The sequence below is a fragment of the Schistocerca serialis genome, chromosome 3, assembly GCF_023864345.2.
Source record: "Schistocerca serialis cubense isolate TAMUIC-IGC-003099 chromosome 3, iqSchSeri2.2, whole genome shotgun sequence".
In the NCBI taxonomy this organism is placed as follows: domain Eukaryota; kingdom Metazoa; phylum Arthropoda; class Insecta; order Orthoptera; family Acrididae; genus Schistocerca; species Schistocerca serialis.
This window is the reverse complement of record NC_064640.1, coordinates 717,653,290-717,667,647: the sequence shown is the minus strand read 5'-3', so window position 1 is coordinate 717,667,647 and position 14,358 is coordinate 717,653,290. Positions and strand designations below refer to the sequence as shown.

The 14,358-nt window shown below is 41.0% G+C and overlaps 1 protein-coding gene across 1 annotated transcript in view; it reads left to right on the top strand.

Moving 5' to 3' along the window:
- Window positions 1-14,358, top strand: part of LOC126471122 (CLIP-associating protein 2-like) — a 231,815-nt gene that overhangs the window by 79,572 nt on the left and 137,885 nt on the right. Inside the window, exons 10-12 of the mRNA XM_050099204.1 lie at window positions 7,861-8,018; window positions 8,099-8,208; window positions 13,537-13,663. Coding sequence (XP_049955161.1) covers window positions 7,861-8,018; window positions 8,099-8,208; window positions 13,537-13,663 — 395 coding nt within the window. The remainder of the gene's footprint in view (window positions 1-7,860; window positions 8,019-8,098; window positions 8,209-13,536; window positions 13,664-14,358) is intronic.

The following is a 14,358-nucleotide window of genomic DNA, read 5'->3' as shown; positions in this document are numbered from 1 at the left end:
CACTTTAAATGAAAAAAATTCAAAAATTGAGGGTTGCTTGACAAATAATGGAGATATGCTTTTCGGGGACTACTGGAAGAGAGAGAGAAACAAAATTTATCAGAGGCCAGAGGGAAGTGAAAGATGTGATAATGACAGTAATGAAATTGAAATGGGATTGGATGGGACATGTATCCAGGCAAACATATTTAGCGAGAAAACTATTTGAAGATTTACAAGTAGTAAGAAAATGACTGAGGCAATGACCAAATGGAAGGTGTGCGAATATCGTTAGAAAACATGCATGAGCATGATTATTACGTAAGACCGTAGTGTATGCAAAAGTCCAGTAGACATCATTGTCCGCCAAGTAGTTGTTACATGGCTCATACTGATGTTAGGTTTATGACTTAAGACTTTATACTGCAACAAATACACAAGCCAGGTTAGTGAGGGAAGGGAAAATGTTTGCTGCATGAGTATCACAGAAAACAGCAGTCAAAATAAATTAATGCTACAGAAGTGGGACAAGTTATTGGATAAAAAAGAAATACATGAGTTTGGCTTTAAAAAAAAAGTAGCTTAAAAATTATGCAGCATAAATTTGATACTTAAACAATAAGAATGTTATGTTGCATGTTTTGACGTGTGTTGACTGCTCCAGGAAGAACTTATTGTAGGTTTTCCTGGCAGGTCAGGAATTTAAGCTGCTTACAGCTGCATAACGCAGTACAGTATTATGTAATTATATTAATTCTCATTAAGTTTATGAAATTCAGACTGCATGAAAGAATGTAAACTATGGATTTAAATTATTACAGTTTCTGTGCAATTTCATTATGCAAGGGTGGTGAGTATTTTCGCATTTTATTTTTTTGCTTGGTTTTACAATATGTGAAATTCAATTGAAGTGCTTGTGTCTGCCCATTTAATGACATTAGTGGGTTCAAACTCCTATAACTGTATCCTTAGGGTAATGCTTAATGTTTGAGTCCCCAATACCTGGCAAATTCATCCTCTGTACCTGTCTAGAATCTTCAGAGAGAGCAGACCCAGTCCCAAGTGTTCTCTCACTAGTGAGCGAGGCTTCACATCTGTTTTTAAAGGCATAAGGAGACAACCGTATTGTTACTACCCACTTTTGCCCTCTGTCCAGGAATACGCAGCCTTGCCACTATTTGCCATTCACACTTAGGTGAGTGTGAACCAATCAGGTCAGGTGTATTGGAAGGCATTACAACATCAAAGATCCCAGGTGTTGCTAGAGACGCCAAAGGCAACACATCTTTCTCTGCTGATGCTTCAATGCTACTGCAGTTCAGGGCAGCAGCCAAAAGTCTTTAGACTGTGACCAATGTAGTTTCCAACCATTTCCAGGTGCTGGCCAGTTCCATCAGCTTCCATGTGCAACAGCCACAGTTCTTACTATTTTTAACTGCATGCAGCTATACATAAAAAAAAAAAAAATTCTTCTTACCCAGCAGTCACTAAGATACTAGCTTTATACTGACATCACACATTAATATTGTAAGCTTAACCCAATCAGGTATATCTTTGCTTGGTGAAGTGCCCTTGTCACTTGTTGCTATAATATTGTCACTTGTTGCTATAATACACAAGGGTGGTTTGAAAAGTTCTCAGAATCACCACGAGAGGTCAGCGTTAGCACGACGAGTTGTTCACATGATATTCATTGGTCTGTTGCCTGTAAACATGTGCCACGTCACTGCTCTTGGAAGAGCGCTGTGGTGGTGACGTGCCTCTGTTGTTGTTCCCGCGTAGTGATTTGCGAAGATGGAAAAAATCGAGATTCGAGCAGTGATTAAGTACTTCGTAAAGAAAGGCATGAAAGCAAAGGACATTCATGCTGATTTCCAGAATACACAGGGGGACTCGGCTCCTTCATATTCAACTGTTACCATGTGAACAAATGAATTTAAATTTGGTCGGGAGAGCTTAGATGATGATCTGTGCAGTGGTCAGCGAGATGTGTCACTACTCCACAAGTTATTGCAAAAGTGCATAAAATGGTCATGGAGGATTGTCGATTGAAAGTGCATGATATTGTTCATGCTTTCCAGATGTCATCTGAAGGGGTATATCACATTTTAACTGAAGAATTAGAAATGAAAAAAAATTATCTGGAAGATTGGTGCCATGACTCTTGACGCTGGATCAAAAAATCATGAGAATGGACATATCGGAACAATGTTTGGCCCATTTTAGGATAAACAAACATAAATTTTTGTGCCAGTTTGTGATCACAGATGAAGCTTGGGTGCACTACTATACCCCAGACACAAACCAACAGTCAAAGCAGTGGAAACCTGCCGTTCCTCCGCTACCAAAGAAAGCAAAGACAATTCCTTCAGCAGGAAAGAACATGGTGTCAGTGTCCTGGGATGCTAAGGGGATTCTGTTTGTAGATTATCTCCTTACTGGGCAAACAATTACTGGAGAATATTATGTTAACCTACTGCACAAATTGCAACAAAGTATATGCAAAAAAAGACCTGGTTTAGTAAGGAAGAGAGTTATCTTCCATCAAGACAAAGCGCGCCTGTACATGTGTTGTCGCCATGGCAGAATTACACGAACTAAGGTATGAATTGTTGCCACACCTACCTTATTCACCTGATATCACTCCATCAGACTTCCATCTCTTCCCAAAACTGAAATTTTTTTTTGGTAGATGAAGATTAACTTCAAGTGAAGAATTGATAGCCGTAGTTGACAACTATTTCGCAGGCCTGAAGGAAACAAATTTTCGTTATGGGATTAAGGCTCTGGAACATCATTGGACCAAGTGCATTAATGTACAAGGAGACTACATTCAAAAATAAAAAAAAGTTTCAGTGATAAAAGTACTTTTTTTCTATTTTGTTCCGAGAACATTTCAAACCACCCTCGTAGCTTGCTTAAACTGCTGCCTGTCTTGAACTTTTGTCCTTATCATTCCCCTGTTAATATTAACACATTACAGTACATGAACTATTGCAACATATTTATAAAATTTATGTCTCTTGAAAAGTTGGCTTTTGAGGTCTGCCTAGTAGATGTCTCAGTGCTTCACTGTTCATCTGTCCATAATACGCTGTCCAAAGGTGTGCATAATGATGATGTGTGTTATACTTCCTTTTAGAATTGAATAAGTTGTGGGGTACAAGATGTTGATGACATGAAATCTTTTTGTGTCAGCAGTTTCATCATCATATTTTATGTCAGTTTCAACATCATATTTTATATCAGTTTCAGCATCATTTTTATGTTCATTTTGACATCATGCTGCCAGGGACAGTGAGAATGCTCTCAACCCTTCGCCCTCAAGATCTCCAAGGACACGGACACACACACACACACACACACACACACACACACACACACACACACACACACACTACAATTGATAGGGTGAGCAACAGTCTGTGACTGCTAATGGCATTGTAGCATATGGGAAAGGATCATTATTGAGTGGCTGTAGCGAGAGACAGAATTTCTGTTTAGTGTAATGTATGGTAGCTTGCTTGACACATGGAAGACTGTAAATGAGTGCAGATGAGTAAGAAAAATATCCTGTAATGTTAGAATACAGTATTAATGGTGTGTTGCTTGACACAGTCATGTTGTTTAAATATGTAGATGTAATGTTGCAAAGCAGCTTGAAATGGATGTATCATGTAAGGTCAGTTGTAGAGAAGGTGAATGGCTGACTTTAGTTTATTTGGAGAATTTAGGAAAGTGTAGCTTATCTGTGGAAGAGAGAGCATGCAGAACACTTATGCAGTTCTTTCTGGAATAGTAGTCAGGTGTTTGGGAGCTGCTACCAGGTAGGATTAAAGAAAGACATTAAAGTTATTAGAGGCATGCTACTAGATAGTGTTATCAGCTGGTTCACTCAGCATCTGAGTGTTACAGAAATACTCTGTGAATTCAAATGGTGATCACTGGAGGGAGAACAACACACTTTTTGTGAGACACTGTTGACAAAATTCAGGTAACTGGCATTTGTGGCTGACAGCAGAATGAGTGTACTGCTGACAGCATACATTTCACATAGGGGCTCATATGGGGGCATGTAGACAGCCGTTTTTCTGTTGCTCTGTTGTGAGTGGAACAGAAAGGGAAATGCCTAGCAGTGATACAAGGTATGCTTCACCATGCACCCTGCACCATATGGTGGCTTGCAGAGTACAGATGTAGATTTAGTGGAGCCAAGATTTTGCCTTAAACATGTGCTTCAATTTTATGTACTTTGCCTTGGAAGCATGTCTCCCCAGACCATTTCAGTGCTTTCCAAAGTTGCTACAAATGTGAGATAAACCGTATAAGCTACTGAAGATAAGTGAAGCATTTGAAACTGGTTTTTCAAAGTAAAATTATCATTATCTACTGATTGGTTGCTGTCTTTACTGTGTTGTTTATTCTAGAAACTGGCACAGGTTCAATAAATATCAGTGTAATCTGTTACCACTGATTAACAGCAGCCAAAAGCGTACTCTGCTCATGCTCTGGTAAACTTAACTGAAAAATGTTGGTTTGTTAGCCCTTTTAAAAGGTATGTTCATACCTTTAGTTTTGAGTATGCGTCTGTTCCAATAACAGATGAGGAAAAATATTGTTTTGTGGCAATACAGATAAAATAAGTACTTGAGGGCAGTTTATACTGCAGAATGCAAGATACTGAATATTGCTTTAACTATTTTATGTTTGCTATTTAGTTTGATCTCTGACGTTGTTTTTTTTTTCAAGTCTTCAGTGGGTCATTAATTAGCTTATTAATAACAGCCTGCAAACATTGTCATCTTTCTGAAGACTAATACTCATATTTAAATGTGGCCTGCTTCTGTATTTGTTTATAATGCATTTCTGTGCATATTATAGTTATAAAAGCAGTCTTACCCTTGTAAATATAAAATATTAGTTAAATAAATCATCAGTTCATATTATTTTTTCTGCATTCATGCAGAACATGACATGTAGGCAAAAATTATTTATTTTTTTGAGTATCATGGTATGGTTTTACTGAAATCACTCTTATGCATTGGAATGTGGGTGGTGCTGACAAGTACAAAGATCCTTTGCTTAACCATAGATCCCTGCAAAAATCTTGAACACATTCATAATGGCTAGTAACAATTTAAGGGGCTATTACTTCTAATGTAATCAACCATTCTTTCCTGCCTTTAAGTCTACAGACATTATACCCTTGAAGACTACCCGACAATCCATCTGTTTCACATTGCTGATTACTCATTATTGCTTCATATATAAGGGGAAGTCAAATCAAAATGAGCATAGTGTGCACGTTGGTAGTGCAGGTGGCTGTGTGCGTTGAAGTGCCCTCCATTGGCAGTCAGGAAAGAACAGGGTGATGCTCACCTCTGTGCCATTTGTCTGTTAAACATGGTTGACGTGAGGCCAATGAATTGAATGTGTGTTTGACTTTACTATGGATTCTGGGAGAGAGGAACAGCAAGGAGCAGTTTTTTACTGCAGAAGGATTGTCAGGAAGGGAAGTTCATGCCTGAATGAGTGCTGTATATGACAAACACAGCACGTCATGTGCACGTGTGATTGCATTGAATAAACACTTTTGAGGAGGTTGGGTGTCATATCATTACTGCAGTGGGTGTTCCGTCACAAATGACCAATGCCAGAGGGTGCTAGATATTTGCCTCGTGTTGGGCATCAGTCACAGTACTGCTCACACCATCATGACAGAGCATCTGAAGTTCTGGAAAATCTGTGTGCAGCTGGTTCCCCACAGCCTAACAGAGTAGCAGAAGTTGAACAGAATGTCTATATCACTGCAGCACTTGGAACAGTATCACAGTGAAGAATATTGTGTCCTGTCCCAGACTGTCAGAGGTGGTGAAACGTCATTATTTTGAGTTAGAGTGTGTCAGAACCAACAGTGGAAACATGTGAATGCCCTCCTACCGTGGTAAATGGACACTTTGCAAAAACGTGAATCAGGCTATCGAGTCCAAATGCCTAAGAATGTTGATGGAGGGCATGGCTGTGTTGCAGGGTAATGTCCACCAATGTTTTGCCAGGTTTGTTTTGACTATACTGCAGAAATTTCACTGGGAAGTTCGTACACATCCTCCATACAGTCCCAACGTCTCCCCAACCAATTTCCATACTTTTGAAACCATGAAGAAGACATTCGTGGCTATCAAGTTGCTTCAGACGTAACAGTGCAATGCCTGGGTACAAAAATTGTCCCGTGGGAAACTGCATTTTTCCACAAAAGCATTGACCATCTTGTCTGACAGTGGGATAAAAGTATTAAATGTTACTGTGATTACTTTCGAAATAGTAAAGAAATTACTTACTACTTTCCATCTGTCTCATTTTCATTTGACTGCCACTTATGGATAGACCTGCCAAATAATAGAGGATATATTATCCACTTCCTATGTCTGTGTACTTGCTTGTGTGCTTGTCTCATGAATGCTTTGTACGTATCTTCAATATTTGTAAAATGACTGCACAGTAATTAATCCCTTTCACAATTTTGCATGTATGTTGTGTCCATTACTCACATCCTTAACACAGTTTTTGTTCTGCATTGCATGTTAACAAATGCTTCAAGAAATATGTCCCGATTTTCTTCATCAGGAACTCAAGGCAGTAAAAAAGGTATGTGATTTAGCTCATATTTTTCAGTAATATGTCTTACAGGTATCTCTTTATTTATTATAATACTTTTTATGTGACTCCCTCATGGCTTGGGTCATACCTTCAGCAATGACAACACAAGAGTTTGGGAATACTGTATCTGTCATTATTGGACAATACAACAGTTATTTGTGGTATTTTATGTTGACTGTGTTCCACAGCAGTGGTAAAAATGACATCATGTAACACTTCAAGTTGATTTTCAATTTTTTGATGGTGCGACCAGTTTTGATTAGAGACAGTTATCCAGCACAGATTTTTGTGAACATCAAGAGTAGCACACACACACACACACACACACACACACACACACAATGCCAAAAATGTATCATCTCTAAATAATGTTTAGTCATGCAGAGAGAGATGCATGGCAGGTTAATGCTGTCATGTTATACTGAGGCTGGAGTGTTCAGCCATAGTTGAAGACAAATAAACTCTTCATGCTTAGGGATCCATGATATAACAAAATTGGCAGCTTATAAAAGAAAGCTACTTCCACAGAGTTCACATATCACATAGCTTTAAACTTAAGCTTTTAGTCCAATTTAGTCATGTAGTTTGATGATGGAAGTTATATACATTACTGAAGAGAGAGCAAATGAGAAGATATTCATGCAGTTTTGTAATTATATGGCTCACAATAATTATGATAAAGAGAAAAATGAGCAGTGGTATAAGGAAAAGATAGATTGCTACTGGCCGTAAAGATGATGCATTGAGTTAGACAGGCACAATGAAAGGACTCTTACGCATTAGCTTTTGGCCAAAGCCGTCATCAGAATAGGAAACACACACACACACACACACACACACACACACACACACACACACACACACACACACACATACACACACATTTATTCACACAAGCATACATGGCCACCATCTATGGCATGCAGAGACCAGCCCGTACTGGTTATCGAGTGTGTGTGTGTGTGTTCCTTATCTGAAGAAGGCTTTAGCCAAAAGCTAATGTGTAAGGGTCTGTTTGTCGTGCCTGTGTGTAACTACTCAACATGTCATGTTTATAGTGAGTAGCAATCTATCTGTTCCTTATATTGTTAATATTCGACCCTGGATTTTCCAGTGTTTGAAATCAGCAGTGATATTTATCAGAGGGTATACCTGTGGCACAGGCCCTATTCAAAATTTAGATGGATTAGAGATACTAACTAAATCTTTTTTACACAATTACAGCATCAGCGGGAGCAGTGGATGAGGAGCATTTTGTGAAAGTTTTTGAGGAAGTTCAACCAGCCACAATTTTCACTGCGCGAGAATTGGAAGAAGAGCTGACCAAAATAACTGACATAATTAATGATCCAAACAATGATTGGCCAAAACGCGTTGAGGCGGTTAGTAATGTGATGATTAGGATTATAAGTGTTAATAAAATTTATTTCTTAAAATAAGTAAAAACTTTTGTGTATTTCAGTTGAAGAAACTACGATCTGTTGTAATGGCTGGAGCTGCTAAGCATGAGGAATTTTTCAAACACTTACGTTTAATGGAGACACCATTTTTAGGAGTTTTGAAAGATCTGAGGTTAGTACTTAAACTTTGCTCTTTTTAAATTTCTCTCTGTAGTGCAAGTTTCTCTCAAGCTCTGAGGTCTTTTTTTTTTTTGATAAACAAGAGAATTGTTAATGATTCTGCGTGGAATTGTGAGAGTGATATTAATAGTTTTTGGTTGCTCAGTTAATCAGTGGTTCAACAAAATTGTGTATCAGAAATCATGTGACACACACATTTCATGAATGAAGCTGTTCATGGCTACCTTATTGCTGTGATAATTTTGTTAGTGTATTTGGGCCTTTCGGCCGTATTACTGAACATGTGAATGAATTATTGAGAGGTATTGGATTGTTAATGAAATGTTGGAGTTTATTGAATAGGAGGAGTAGATAGGGGAATGTAAAGCACAAACATTGAAACACACTGAGCCACAGGACTCGGTCCTTAAGGCATAGAACTTGCATGTGGAAAGAGCAGGATTCAAATCCCCAACCAACCATTCAGATTTAGGTTGTTCTTGGTTCCTGAATCATTTGAGTACTGGAATAATTTTATTGAAACAGCCATGGCAAATTTCCCAAAATCACTTAATGCAAATGCCAGAATGGGTCTTTTGATATGGGCACTACTAATTTCTTGAGACACATGCCGAACTGGGTATTTTGAAATGGACACTTCTGATTTCTTTTGCTGTCTAAACCCTATCCAAAGTTGTGCACCATTTTTACTAACCTTGCCACTGATAGGATGTTGAACCCTAATCTTCTTTGGGAAACAAAGTAGACAAAGTGTATATGATGAAATAAAAATGTAGAAAAGCTTGTGATGATACGCAGTAACAGTGATAATACTGCTAGTGTAAATATTGCAGTAACTAGATATACATTCAATATTAACAGTTAAGAAAGCAGAGAAATAAAGTGTGCCTTTGGCACTGAAAGAGTCTTCATGGATGTTGTGTGGTCCAGTGAGAAAGGAAAAAAAATGACTATAAAGAATGCCAGAATGAGATTTTCACTTTACAGCAGAGTGTGCGCTGATATGAAACTTCCTGGCAGGTTAAAACTGTATGCCGGACCGGACCCCCCTCCAGGTAGATCACTTCCTTACATTGAACTGTCTACCTTACTCCAGCAACTGCCTCTGTTTCTTCTCTTTGACTTCAGTGTTCACCACCCACTGTGGGTGGGTGGTGCCACTTCAATGGGTAGGGTCTCTTAATTGACCAGCTTATTATGGACCTCGATTTGTGTCCCCTCAATGACAGTTCCCCTTCAGTGCAGCTCATGGCACCTTTATTGCTATCAATCTCATCGTCTCCTCCTATGCTCTCGTGGCTTCCCTACACAGGTCATCCCATGGTGACCTTTGTGACAGTGACCACTTTTTCTGATGATTCTATTGTTCCCCTGCTGCCGTCAGGCCCCAACGTTGGGCATTCTACAGGGCCAGTTGGCTTTTATATACACTCCTGGAAATGGAAAAAAGAACACATTGACACCGGTGTGTCAGACCCACCATACTTGCTCCGGACACTGCGAGAGGGCTGTACAAGCAATGATCACACGCACGGCACAGCGGACACACCAGGAACCGCGGTGTTGGCCGTCGAATGGCGCTAGCTGCGCAGCATTTGTGCACCGCCGCCGTCAGTGTCAGCCAGTTTGCCGTGGCATACGGAGCTCCATCGCAGTCTTTAACACTGGTAGCATGCCGCGACAGCGTGGACGTGAACCGTATGTGCAGTTGACGGACTTTGAGCGAGGGCGTATAGTGGGCATGCGGGAGGCCGGGTGGACGTACCGCCGAATTGCTCAACACGTGGGGCGTGAGGTCTCCACAGTACATCGATGTTGTCGCCAGTGGTCGGCGGAAGGTGCACGTGCCCGTCGACCTGGGACCGGACCGCAGCGACGCACGGATGCACGCCAAGACCGTAGGATCCTACGCAGTGCCGTAGGGGACCGCACCGCCACTTCCCAGCAAATTAGGGACACTGTTGCTCGTGGCGTATCGGCGAGGACCATTCACAACCGTCTCCATGAAGCTGGGCTACGGTCCCGCACACCGTTAGGCCGTCTTCCGCTCACGCCCCAACATCGTGCAGCCCGCCTCCAGTGGTGTCGCGACAGGCGTGAATGGAGGGACGAATGGAGACGTGTCGTCTTCAGCGATGAGAGTCGCTTCTGCCTTGGTGCCAATGATGGTCGTATGCGTGTTTGGCGCCATGCAGGTGAGCGCCACAATCAGGACTGCATACGACCGAGGCACACAGGACCAACACCCGGCATCATGGTGTGGGGAGCGATCTCCTACACTGGCCGTACACCACTGGTGATCGTCGAGGGAACACTGAATAGTGCACGGTACATCCAAACCGTCATCGAACCCATCGTTCTACCATTCCTAGACTGGCAAGGGTACTTGCTGTTCCAACAGGACAATGCACGTCCGCATGTATCCCGTGCCACCCAACGTGTTCTAGAAGGTGTAAGTCAACTACCCTGGCCAGCAAGATCTCCGGATCTGTCCCCCATTGAGCATGTTTGGGACTGGATGAAGCGTCGTCTCACGCGGTCTGCACGTCCAGCACGAACGCTGGTCCAACTGAGGCGCCAGGTGGAAATGGCATGGCAAGCCGTTCCACAGGACTACATCCAGCATCTCTACGATCGTCTCCATGGGAGAATAGCAGCCTGCATTGCTGCGAAAGGTGGATATACACTGTACTATTGCCGACATTGTGCATGCTCTGTTGCCTGTGTCTATGTGCCTGTGGTTCTGTCAGTGTGATCATGTGATGTATCTGACACCAGGAATGTGTCAATAAAGTTTCCCCTTCCTGGGACAATGAATTCACGGTGTTCTTATTTCAATTTCCAGGAGTGTATGTCTGCTGTGCACTTCGACACCTCCCTCTTGAATTGCATTGGTGCAGTCGTGCAAGGCATCTCTGCCATTATCTTTGTGCTACTGGCACTGCTGTCACCCTGTCCACAGGTCCCCCTCGTTGTCGACCGGTACCGTGGTGGACTAAGAATGTCGCAGTCGCTGTCCAGGACCACCGATGGGCGCTGCAGCAATTATGACGACACCTTTCACAGACCGACCTTCTCACTTTTAAGTGTCTCCATGCTAAGGCTCGTTACCTTATTAAGCAGAGTGAAAAGGAATGCTGGGAGCGCTGTGTTTCCTCCTTGGGGATGTATGCCTCTTCATCACAGGTTTGGTCAAAGCTCCGTAGCCTTCAGGGCGGCTAACAACAGTCAGCTGTCCAGGGTCTTAACCTCCAAGGTGTTCTGTGCACTGATCCATTGTTCCTTGCAGAACAGCTCGCGACACACTTTGCGATGGCACCGGTGTCCTCTTCCTATCCTGCTACCTCTCTCCGGCAGAAATTCAGAGTTTTATGCCTATGTTCCATCCCGCACTACGCTGAGCCCTATAATGAACACTTCACTGAATGGGTATTCTTGCAGGCTCTTACCTCTTCACAAGACATGGCCCCAGGGCCGGATTCCATCCACAACCAGATGATCCAACACTTGGACACTCCCCAGAGGCAACATCTCCTGAAGATCTTCAATCGCATTTGGCTCACGGGTGTTTTTCTGTCACAATGACGAGACTGTACTGTTATCCCTGTCCTTAAGCCCAGGAAGAAGCCAACGTCTGACAAATGTAAATGGCTTGAGAGGATAGTTAGCTTCAGATTATATTGGGTACTCAAATCTCAGGGCCTTTTGTTCCCATATCAGTGTGGCTTTCGTGCAGGACGATCTCCAACTGACCATTTACTCAGATTGGAAAGAACCATCCGACAGGCTTTTACTAACCCCCAGCACCTTGTCGCGGTTACTTTGGCCTATATAAGGCATACAACATGGCTTGGTGCCATCACATTTTAGTTACCCTCCATGACTGTGGCTTCCGTGGGCCCCTTCTGATTTTTATCTGTGAATTTTTATCTCACCAGGTCTTCAGAGTTCGAGTTGGCACTTTACACAGTGCCACTCACAGTCTGGAGAATGTTATCCCACAGGGTTCTGTGCTAAGCGTCACACTCTTCCTCATAGCCATCAGTGTACTTGTAATCTCTGATGGGCCTCTGCTTGGCGTTGTACGTTGATGATTTTTGCATCTGGTGCAGCTGCCAGTTGGTAGCATCTGCTGAGCGCCGGCTCTTAGGTGCCATCCGACATGTCTCCGTGTGGGCCTGAATGAAAAAAAAAAAAAAAAAAAAAAAAAATGAAATAATAATAATAATGTTGAAAAAATTGGCATTTTGGAGACAATGTTCCTAATAAGTACTAGGGAAGTGTTTTGGTTAAAGCATACTAAAATCTCTGAAGGACGTCAGCATCTATTTGTTTCAAGAAAATGAAGAAATTAGAGCTAGGCCTTGGTAGTTGACACATTAGAGTGCACTCTCTCGGTTTATGCACTGCATGAAAACCAAGTGAGATGAAATAAGAACACTATTAGAAATTAGAAGAATGGATCTAAGATGTATAGTTCCTTATGCACTGAAATGGATTGTAGATGTATTATGCATGCAAAATTGACAAATAGTAGATCCGGTAAAATTAACAAATAGCATACCCGGTAAAATTGACAAATTGTATATCCTGTATGTCATGATTATACCCAGGTGCTGATGGGTGAGAAATGACAGATTTATAGTTAATCAACATGTGTTCAGCACATTCTTTCTAGTAATTTAATTTTAAATACAAATGACTTAAATGAGTTACATGAAGACAGTTATTATTATTATTATTAAAAATTGCACATAATTGATTTATTTAAGTATTCTCTTCCTTCAATATTTTAAAATATAAGTGCTACGGTAAATGTGTTAATTACATGGCTTCCCTACTTGTGCGAATGTGCAGTAGCATTACTGGCATGATAATATGGACTGGTATTGTTTGAAACCTGTACATTGTATTTGGCCTGCTTCAGGGAATGTCAGAGAAAGAGGTCATAGTAAAAAAAAGGCAGTTACAGTTTTCTAAATTTCATGAATTTTTATTAACAAGATAGGAACTGTTAAGTATCTGTACAGTCTGTGTTCGGCATAGATTCAGAAATTTTTTTGGTGTACAAGTCGCCATTTGTGTCAAGAGGAACTCAATCCTTCACATGTATTTAGGAATTATGTCACAGACTCTGCAGTCCTAGTTTGTTATACCAATGTGTTTTTGGTACAATACACAGTCTGTTATTACATGTCGGTAGAAATATATCACACATTTCAATATTTAAACATTGCTACTACAGGTTTGAGATCTTGCAAATGCTTTAATTATGTGTTAGAAATGATATCTTACTATAACATCATTCTGAATGTTACAGGTCACAGGTTGTGAGAGAAGCATGCTGCACAATAGCTTTTATGTCTCAACACCTAGGCTCGAAGTTTGACCACTTTGCAGAAATTATTCTTGGCAATCTAATTAATCTGATTCCAAATTCAGCCAAGGTATGTTGACCTCATGTAGATAACTATTTAAATATTAAGATTCTTGACAAGTATAACAAGAAAAGGATGTACAATAAGTAGAAATTTCATAAACCAACTTCTTCTTTGGAATTTCCTGTGTTTAACATTTAGCTACCTAGTATGTCCAAGTAGTTTTGATTTTGTTTGTGTGGATATTATAGCTGTCCCGAAAATCCAAAGGAGCTGATTCCCCCCCCAACAAACAACTTGTAAGCTGAGATGGTCCTTTGCTTCCTTACTAGCAGCTTCAGTTTACAAATTAAATATCAGTGATGACAATTAGTACCCATGCCCCATACCTTTTCTGATTTTGTATTGTTGTGCACAAGTTCATACATAATGGTAAGGAGATGTGGACTACAGTGTGTTACGGCAACTGTCATCATAGGAAAGCTGGACAGGAACATAAATGATTAGCAAACAAGTTAACACAGTAATCAGAAGATTTACTTAACTTGTATTTCTCCAAGTGTACATAGACTCATTACAAATAAGGCAGCAAGAATTAAGAGGTCCATCTCATACAATAACAACTAGGATGAGGCTCACTGTACTCAAAATGATTGATGGTGTCGTAACAATGAGGCTCCAAGAGCAAGTGGGTTCAGTGGCTGCTGCCACCTGTCATATTTTGTGGCAACAGAGGTCACAAGTGGTGCAGAGTTGCTGGCGGC